Source organism: Myotis davidii, unplaced genomic scaffold, assembly GCF_000327345.1.
Source record: "Myotis davidii unplaced genomic scaffold, ASM32734v1 scaffold292, whole genome shotgun sequence".
Taxonomy (NCBI): domain Eukaryota; kingdom Metazoa; phylum Chordata; class Mammalia; order Chiroptera; family Vespertilionidae; genus Myotis; species Myotis davidii.
This window is the reverse complement of record NW_006285042.1, coordinates 164,073-174,066: the sequence shown is the minus strand read 5'-3', so window position 1 is coordinate 174,066 and position 9,994 is coordinate 164,073. Positions and strand designations below refer to the sequence as shown.

Here is a 9,994-nt window from a genome sequence, read left to right as displayed (position 1 = left end):
ACATAGAAGAATCAACAAACGAATGCATAAATAAGTGGAACAAATCAATGTTTCTCAAAATCCTAAATAAAAGTATTTTTAAAAGATGAGTAAGTTTTAAAAAAAAGAATCACTATTTTAAATGTTAAAGCTAAAACTATAACATTCTTAGAGCAAACCTTTGTGACCCCGTATGATACCAAAGCTCAAACAACAAAAAATAAAATGGTAAGTTGGACTTTATCAAAATTAGAAATTTCTGTACTTAAAGGACATCATCAAGATAGTGAAAAGACAGCGTATGAATGGGAGAATATATATGCAGTCATATTAGATAAGGAACTTTTATCCAGAATATATAAAGACTCTTTGCGACTTGATAATAAAAGACAACCAGTTAAGAAATGAGCAAAGGAGCTGAATGAACATTTCTCCAGAAAAGATATATAAATAACTATAAGCATGGGAAAAGATCCTCAACATCATTACTCAGTAGAAAAATACAAATCAAGACTACAATGAGAGACCACTTCACACCTGCTAGAATGGCTTTAATTAAAAAATAAATACTCAGACATTGCTGATAGAAATGTAAAATGCTACAGACACTTGGAAAACAGTATTGCAGTTCCTCAAATGATTAACTGTAGTTACCATATATCCCAGCAATTTCACCTCATAGTATATGCCTCAAAGAAATGAAAATAGATGTTCCCTCCTTATACACAAACGTCCATAGCAGCATTCTTCATAACAGCCAAAAAGTGGGAACCACCTGAAGGTCCATTGACTAATATTTAAGCAAAATCTGGGATATCTATACAATGGAATAAAAGTTGTCCATGAAAAAATCAAGTACTGATAAATGCTACAACATGGATGAACCTTGAAAATTTGCTAGGTGAAGGAAGCCAGTCACAAAAGGCCACATATTATATTACTTGGTTTATATAAAAAGTCCAGAATATGCAAATCCATAGAGACAAAAAGTAGATTAGTGGTTTCCTAAGGCTGGGGAGAGGAAAAATGTGAATACTAATGGATTTGGGATTTCTTTCTGGGATGATGAAAATCTTCTGAAATTACATAGTAGTAATTAGTACATAAATTGTGACTATACTAAAAACCAAAGTCATACGCTTTAAAAGGATGAATTTTATGATATGGAGTCAAGTAACAAAAATGTTCTTTCAAAAATCTTTACACAAATACATATGCCCATGAGAAGTCCACAGTAGTGTCTTTTATTTTATGGGTAAATGTAATGCTTTATTTTCTTTTTAAAACCCTGTCATTTATATCACTTCAAAGAAGTTGCCCTTTGGTTTTTCTGTTTCTGGATTTGCTGAGTAATAACACATTCACCATGGTCAGTCCCCACTTATTCTGACTCTTACTTTCAGAGTAACACAGCCTCATTTAAATCTATATTAAAAAGTTGGCCTAGTATTTTGTGTTATTTTTGCTCTTCCCTCATGGGACAGTGTTTAGAATCCGGTGACATGCCCCAAGGTAATGGCACAGGAGGTTTTGTGAAGGGTCAGTGATAGAGGTTTCCCTGCCCTTCTTGCTTCTGTGGTCAGGAACTGGGGCTGACGGTGTGGGGTCAAGGTCTTCCTGCCTCTGTGAAGCAATCCTTGGGTATAAAGGAATGCAATCACTCCCTGTGCTTTTGCCAGTCCCAGGAAGAAAATAAAACTCTGAAAGTCCTTTCTGGATGTGATGCCTGAAGTAAAAATAATAATAGAAACTAAAAATGAACTCAATTTCAATTACAGGAGGACCTCAATATTTCCATATGCATCAAAGAAGGGATAGTGAGGATGCCCTAGGGTGGGAGAAATAACATTCAGGGGCAAATTGGGGTTACAGCTAGTAAGCAATTTGATACATCATAATTATTTTATATAACAATGCCAATTTTATAAGACATGAGATTTCAAAAACATTTCTAGGTATATTAGGCCATTGTGGCCTATGTCCCAGGTTTTCCTTTTATTATTATTTACTGGGTGACATAGGCTAACAGGGTCATATAGGTTTCAAGTGTACATTTCTGTGATACATGATCTGTACATTGCATTGTGTACCCACCACCGGAAGTCAAATCATCTTTCATCACCATACATTTATCCCTCTTTTACCCCTTACTGCCGTCCACCCCCTTCCCTCTGGTAACCACCATGCTGTTGTCTCTGTCTCTGAGATTTATGAGAAGAAATCATATGCTTCTTAGCTTTTTTCTGACTTATTTCACTTAGCATAATATTCTCAAAGTCCATCCATGTTGTCACAAATGGCAGTATTTCATCTTATGGTTGAGTGATATCCATTGTGCATACATCTTTATCCCATCTATGGAAGGACACTTTGGTTGTCTATGTCTTGGCCACCAGGAATAATGCTGCAATCAGTATAGGAGTGCATATATCTTTATGTATAAATGTTTTTTAGTTTTTCAGGTAGATACCCAGAAGAGGGATTACTACGTCATATGGTAACTCTATTTTTAATTTTTCTGAGGAACCACCAGTCTGTTTGCCAAAGTGGCGGTACTGATTTACATTCCCATCAGCAGTGAGTGGAGGTTCCTTTTTTGAAAATATTTATTGATTTATTTTAGAGAGAGAGAAAGGGGGAGAGGAAGGGAGAGAAACTGATTTGTTGTTACATTTACTTTCGCATTCATTCACTGATTCTTACATGTACCCTGACCAGGGTTTGAACCCACAGTCTTGGTGTATCAGACGACACTCTAACTGAGCTACTGGCTAGGGCCAACGATTCTTTTTTTCTCCACAGCCTCACCAACACTTGTTATTACCTGTCTTGTTGATAATAGCCATTTTAACAGGTGTGAGGTGGTAATGTCATTACAGTTTTTACTTGAATTTCCCTAATAGCTAGTGAATTGGACATCTTTTCATATATCTGATGGCTTTTTGTATGTCTTTTTTTCAATCCTCACCTGAGGATATATTTATTGATTTTAGAGAGAGAGGAAGGGAGAGAGAAACATTGATTGGTTGCCTCCCATACGCATCCCAACCGGGGATCAAACCTGAAACAGGTATGTGCCTTGATTGGGATTCAAACCTGCAACCTTTTGGTGTACAGGAGGATGCCGAGGCCAACTGAGCCACCCAGCCAGAGCTTTATGTCTTGGGAGAGGTGTGTGTTCACATCCTCTGCCCATCCTATGTAATAAAGAGGTGATATGCAAATTGACCATCACTCCAACACAAGATGGCCGGCAGGGGAGAGCAGTTAGGGGTGACCAGGCCAGCAGAGGAGGACAGTTGGGGGTGACCAGGCCTGCAGGAGAGGACAGTTGGGGGGAACCCAGGCCTACAGGGGAGGGCAGTTGGAGGGGACCAGGCTGGCAGGGGAGAGCATTTTGGGGGACCAGGCCTGCAGGGGAGGGCAGTTGGGGGCAACCAAGCCAGCAGGGGAGAACAGTTAGGGGCAACCAGGCTGGCAAGGGAGGGAAATTAGGGGTGACCAGGCCAGCAGGTGAGGGCAGTTGGGGCTATTGGTATTTGCCAATTTAATTAAAATGTGCCTTGGCATTGGTCTTTTGGGGTGCAGCATTACTTATTGAAGAGACTTTCTTTTCTCCATTATATGTTTTGGCTCCTTTGTTAAAATTTATTTTCCCGTATGTGGTTTTATTTCTAGGCTCAATTCTGTTCCATTGGTATGTGTGTCTGTACTTCTGCCAGTACCATGCTGTTTCGATTATCAGAGCTCTGTAGTGTATATAATTTGAAGTCAGATATTGTGATACCTCCAGCTTCATTCTTTTTCCCCTCAAATTTGCTTTGCCTATTTGGGTACTTTTGTGGTTTCATACAAATCTAGAAATTTTTAAAATTCTATTTCTTTAAAAAATGACATAGGGATTTTGATGGGTTATTACATTAAATTTGTATATTGTTTGGGGTAATTATGACCATTTTAACTATGTTGATTCTTCTGTTCATGAACATGGTATATCTTTCCATTTTATTGTATCCTTTTCATTCTTTTTTAATAATGCTTTGTAGTTTTCAGAATATAGGTCCTTCACATCTTTTGTTAAGTTTATTCCCAGATGTTTTATTTATTGCAATTGCAAAAGGAATTGGTTTTTTTATTTCTTTGTCTAAAGTTTCAATTTTAGTATATAGGAAAGCAGTTGATTTTTGTACATTAATTTGTATCCTGCAATTTTACTATATTCATTTATTGTTCCTAGTAGTTTTTTGGTGGTCTTTAGTATTTTCTATATACAGAATCATCATCTGCAAAAAGTGATAGTTTTACTTCTTCTTTCCCAATTTGGATGCCTTTCATTCCTTTCTCTTGCCTGATTGCTCTGGCTAGGACTTCCAGAACTATGTTGAATAAGAGTGGTGAGAGTAGGTTTCTTGTTCCTGATTTTAGAGGAAAAGATTTCCATTTCTCACTGTTGAGGATGATTATGGCTAAGGGTTTGTCATATATGACTTTTATATTGTTGAGGTACTTTCCTTTTATACCCATTTTATTGAGTGTTTTGACCATAAATAAATATTGTATCTTATCAAATGCTTTTTCTGCATCTATTGATAAAATCATATGCTTTTTATCCTTTCCTTTATTAATGTGGTATATTACATTGATTGATTTGCATATGCTGAACCATCCTTGTGCTCCTGGAATGAACCCCACCTGATCGTGATGTATTATTTTTTAATGTATTAATAAATCACACCAAAAAAGGAGGGGGTGACCTACACAGGAAGCATCAACCATATTCAGTGTGTGCACCTATTTAGAATAAGCCAACTAAAAAAATTATGAGCCCAAACTGAATCATTATTTGACCAAAATGTGATGATAACAAGGAATTATTTTATAGTAATACAAAGTTATTTGAAAACTTATTTGGGTTGAGATGCATACTGAAGTTATTTCTGGAAGAATTGACATGATGTTTTGGATTTGCTTTAAAATAAGTAGGGGAGCCGAAGCCGGTTTGGCTCAGTGGATAGAGCGTCGGCCTGCGGACTGAAGGGTCCTGGGTTCGATACCGGTCAAGGGCATGTACCTGGGTTGCGGGCACATCCCTGTGGGGGATGTGCGGGAGGCAGCTGATCGATATTTCTTTCTCGTCGATGTTTCTAACTCTCTATCTCTCTCCCTTCCTCTCTATAAAAAACCAATAAAATATATTAAAAATAAGTAAATAAAATAAAATAAGTAGGGGAGAAGGAGAGGATGGGGTTCAGATGAAACTGTTTATTAGCCACGTATTAATTGTTGAAACTGTGTGGTGAGTACATGGAGATTTGTAATACTACTCTGTCAGTGCTTAGAACTTAGATTTTAAAAATTACCAACCTATATCTAGAGGCCCGGTGCACGAATTTGTGTACATTGAAAGGAAATTAATTAGAAAGAAATATTTTAGAGACCGGGGAGGGACCGTGGGAGGGGTCCAGGGCATGTCCAGCCTGTCTCACCCAGTCCCAATTGGCCAGACCCCAGCAGCAAGCTAACCTACCTCTCAGAGCGTCTGTCCCCTGGTGGTCAGTGCACATCATAGCGACTAGTCAAGCAGTCAACCGAACAGTTGGACACTTAGCATATTAGGCTTTTATATATATAGATACAGTTTTATATATTTACTAGAGACCTGGTGCACAGCCTGGTACAAGCCTGGCCTATGGAGATCATGCCGAACTGGCAGTCCGACATCCTCCAAGGGCTGTAGCAGTGCCAAAGTGGCAGGCGGCCGGAGACGGACCCAAACTGGGGCTGTGTGCCACACCACTCCTGCTCATCCCAGCCCCGCTACACCTGCTGCTGCCGGTCGGTAGCGCTGCCGTGGAGGCAGGAGAGGCTCCCGCCACCACAGCTGCACTCGCCAGCCGTGAGCCCATCTTCTGGCTGAGCAGCGCTCTTTCTGTGGGAGTGCACTGACCACTAGGGGCAGCTCCTGTCATAACCGGTCACTTAGGCTTTTATATATATGGGCTAGAGACTCAGTGCCTGAAACCAGTGTGCATCATAGCAACCGGTTGTTCCGCCATGGGGCAGAAACCGGCTTTCCAGCATCCCCTGAGGGCCCTGGATTGTGAAAGGGCACAGGCCAGGCAGAGGGACCCCACCAGTGCACAATTAGGGGAGGGGAGGGACACGAGAGATTGGCCAGCCAAGAAGGGGCCACGGGAGGGCACCAGGGCATGTCCGGTCTGTCTCATGCAATCCCAGTCGGCTGGACCCCAGCAGCAAGCTAACCTACTGGTCGGAACGTCTGCCTCCTGGTGTTCAGTGCATATCATAGCAAACGGTTGAGCAGCCTTAGCATATCATCAGCATATTATGCTTGATTGGTTGAATGGCCGACTGAATGACTGGACACTTAGCATATTAGGCTTTTATTATATAGGATGGCTGTGTGTATAGTTTTAAAATTACACATAACTCATGACTATATCCAAAGGTGATTTCAGAGAGAGGAAGGAGAGAGAGAGAGAGAGAGAGAGAGAGAGAGATGAGAAACATCCATCGATTGCCTCCCACATGGGGATCAAACCTGCCAGTTTCCGGTGTATGGATGACACTCCAGTCAACTGAGCCATACTGGCCAGGGCTAAAGTTGGTTTTTAATTGGAGAAATGTGACTTGGAAGGAGCAAGGCTTTATAGAGCCTCTTGCCATTGCAACTCCCTACCCAGAGTTGGCCACAAGAATATTGGCAACTTGGTGTCTTGGTTTATCATGTCTGCGAGGTTGCTAATCTTTACCTAAACAGCCAGGTGACATAATACATAATATTTCCACCAGAACCTCTATTGTTATGAAAAGGCCTATGAGAAGCACTTTTATAAAACTTAGCAGCTGATAAAATGTTTATGTTATAAATTGCTCATTTTCTAATCAGCAACACATGTATATTTTAAAACAATACCAAGCATAGCATCCCTAAACATAGTATATGTAGCTTACATATAGAGTAGTATATTCATTTTCTAAATGGGTTAATTTTATTAAATGAAATATATACTTTGTGGGCATTTCTCATTTGGAGACAACATCAGATTTTCTTTCTCTGAGACATTTTTCTCTCTTTTCTAGGAAATTGTTTTAGGTTATGTGAAAGAGATGCTTCCTCATCTGTAAGGCTTACCAGAAACTCTGATTGGAAGAGAATAAATGGATTTTGCACCAAACCCCAGGAAACTCCAAAACCTCCGTCCAGTAAGTTTTTATTACTTTTCCAATTATAGATGAGGCAGCTCCCAAAGAGTCTATTTGGAATTAAAAAAACCTAAAAGAAGGTGGCCTCTACATTATACCTTGTCATGTAGTTCAGACCTCCAAATTGTACTGACATTGGCTGTGCTCACAGGTAGCAATTATTTCTTCATTTTCCTCATTTGTCATGTTTATTTCTTGCCTCAATGATTGGACTGTCACTTTTTGTAGGAGAATAGATGCACCAAAGAATAGTAGTCTGGAAATTAAAATTATCTTTTAAGGAGCCCCAAAGATGAACCAAATCAAGAAATGATGTTTTGGGTAAAATACAACCTGGGCTAAGGTCTGGCTTGGGCTTTAACTTCAGCCACGTTTAGTCCTATCCCTAACTCACACCCTTCTCACTCACCACTCTAGGAAGAAGGAGCATAATTTACAAACTGTAGGGTCCTAAGAACAATTTGCTTGTTGCTTCTTCATGCTCGGGCCAGGCAGGTCTTGGTGAGTGGAAAGGAATCATACTCAAAATATATTTATCAAGAGCTTAAAAATGTTTGTGCCCTTCGACCTGGTGTTTCACTTCTGGGCATGTATCCTAAGGAATAATCCCTACATATGGGAAAAGCTTTGAGTATAAAGATGTTTCAATTTTTTATATATAATAGGAAAATGAAAATAAACCTAAATGTCAAATACTCTGTGAATGATTAATTATGTATGTCAGATCTACTTGGTGAGATTATGCATATGTTGGAAATGTTGCTTATAAATACCATGTACTAGCACGGGGAATGTTATATTGCTAATGAATAAGGCAGGAATTAAAAATTTTACATTGTGTGTAGCGATGTAAAATTAGCATGATACAGATATAGCATTACACATACATATATAATTATAGGGATAAGCCTTAGGAAACAAACCAAAATAAAAATATAGGGATTATGCTATGACAAGAAAATTAGGGATGATTTTTATCTTTTTCTTTTTTCCACATCTATACTTTCTTTTTTCACATCTATGTTTTCTTTTCTCACATCTATACTTTCTGAATTATCTTTAATGGGTGTATAGTGCTTAAAATGAGAAGGAAGCCCTAACTGGTTTGGCTCAGTGGATAGAGCATTGGCCTGCGGACTGAAGGGTCCCAGGTTCGATTCCGGTCAAGGGCATGTACTTTGGCTGCAGGCACATCCCCAGTAGGAGTTGTGCAAGAGGCAGCTGATCAATGTTTCTCTCTCATCGATGTTTCAAACTCTCTATCCCTCTCCCTTCCTCTCTGTAAAAAATCAATAAAATATATTTTAAAAAAATAAATAAAATGAGAAGGAAAAAATACTATAGTGACAGTTGTGCCAAACCCTGGAAGTTTTAGATAAAACTACAGCAGCACTATTTCTATACTTCTAAGCCTCTTTTCTCGTCTTTGGTTCTTGGGATGTTTTCCTTATTAACTTTCCTGTTCTTTTGCTGTTGCCTTCTGATGAAGTGAAAGGAACAGCATAAACAAAGGTATGGAGGTGGGCGTGAGTGTGACTGGTAGATAACAGTCAAGGAGGTTTGTCTGCAGTAGAGATGTGGGCAGCATGCAGCATTTGGATGAGACTGTCTCCAAGATCCCTTCTAACCTCGACATTCTGTCATTCCCTAACCTTTTCTGCTCCTTATCTTCAATGACTTCCCCTTTCTTTAAAAGTCTTTTTCCTACGTCTGTGGTTTTCTACCCCTCTTACTCAACTGCCTCTTGGGCCACTCCATTTTCTCCTGTCCCTTTTCTTGGGCCATGCCTGAGGTTCAGCCTTTGGCCTCTTCTCATCTTTATCACCCTTGCTCATGGTTATCTCTACTCCAGAATAATTTATGAAACCTACACAGGTGGCAAAAAGTCAGACCCAATAGATCTAAAATGGCACAAATAGCATTTTTTTGTTGCTAAATTTGAGAGTCATAATCTCACATAAGTAAGCTGTCTCGTCTTGTTTTTCTCACAGAGACATACAGCCACAGAGTGCCATTACACAAACCCACGGACTGGGAGAGGAAGATCCTGATATGGGCAGGTCGCTTCAAAAAGGAGGAGGAAATCCCAGAGACTATCTCGTGAGTGCTGACCCTCGGGTTATAAGCAGCTTTGTTTCTCACTGATCTGTTTTAAAGGAGAAGCGGTTCCTTTGTATCTACTTAAAACCTGTCAACCCAATTTTAAAATAGTTTCACTTCTTGCCTTGGTGGTGTTGCTCAGTGGCTGGAGCGTCATCCTGTGCACCAAAGGAGTCAGGGGTTCGATTCCCTGTCAAGGGCACATATCTGTGTTCAGGTTCAATCCCTAGCCCCAGTCAGGACGTGTGTGGCAGTCAGTGAATCTCTCTCTCTCTCTCTCTCTCTCTCTCTCTCTCACTGTTCCCCTCACTCCCTCCTTTCCACTCTCGCTAAAAAGCAATGGAAAAATATCCTCAGGAGTATTAAAAAAATAAAAGTTTTCACTTCTCTAAATGTTTCCTCTTTATCAAGTACCTGGGATAAAAACGTCTAGGATATCTCTCTTATCATTGATAAGTCATGTAGTGCCTAGTGAACAGCATACTCTGAAGTCAACTGAGTTGATTTCTTCTTCTAGGTACAGGGACCAAACAGTGATGCTCACTCTTTTTAGGTTGTTTTAATCTGGGTGTATCAGTTAGGTACCAGTGACAATAATTATATTCTATACAATTCACTCAAGTCTTCAGACATAGGCATAAAAGTATTTAAAAGCAGTGTATTCCTTCTCTGGGATCCAGGAAAGAGT

General features: G+C 39.6%; 1 protein-coding gene across 1 annotated transcript in view; it reads left to right on the top strand.

The window, feature by feature from the left end:
- Positions 1-1,481: 1,481 nt before the first annotated feature.
- FAM162A (family with sequence similarity 162 member A) overlaps positions 1,482-9,994 on the top strand; it is a 15,112-nt gene continuing 6,599 nt past the window's right edge. The window contains exons 1-3 of the mRNA XM_015558475.1: positions 1,482-1,491; positions 7,063-7,206; positions 9,198-9,306. Coding sequence (XP_015413961.1) covers positions 1,482-1,491; positions 7,063-7,206; positions 9,198-9,306 — 263 coding nt within the window. The remainder of the gene's footprint in view (positions 1,492-7,062; positions 7,207-9,197; positions 9,307-9,994) is intronic.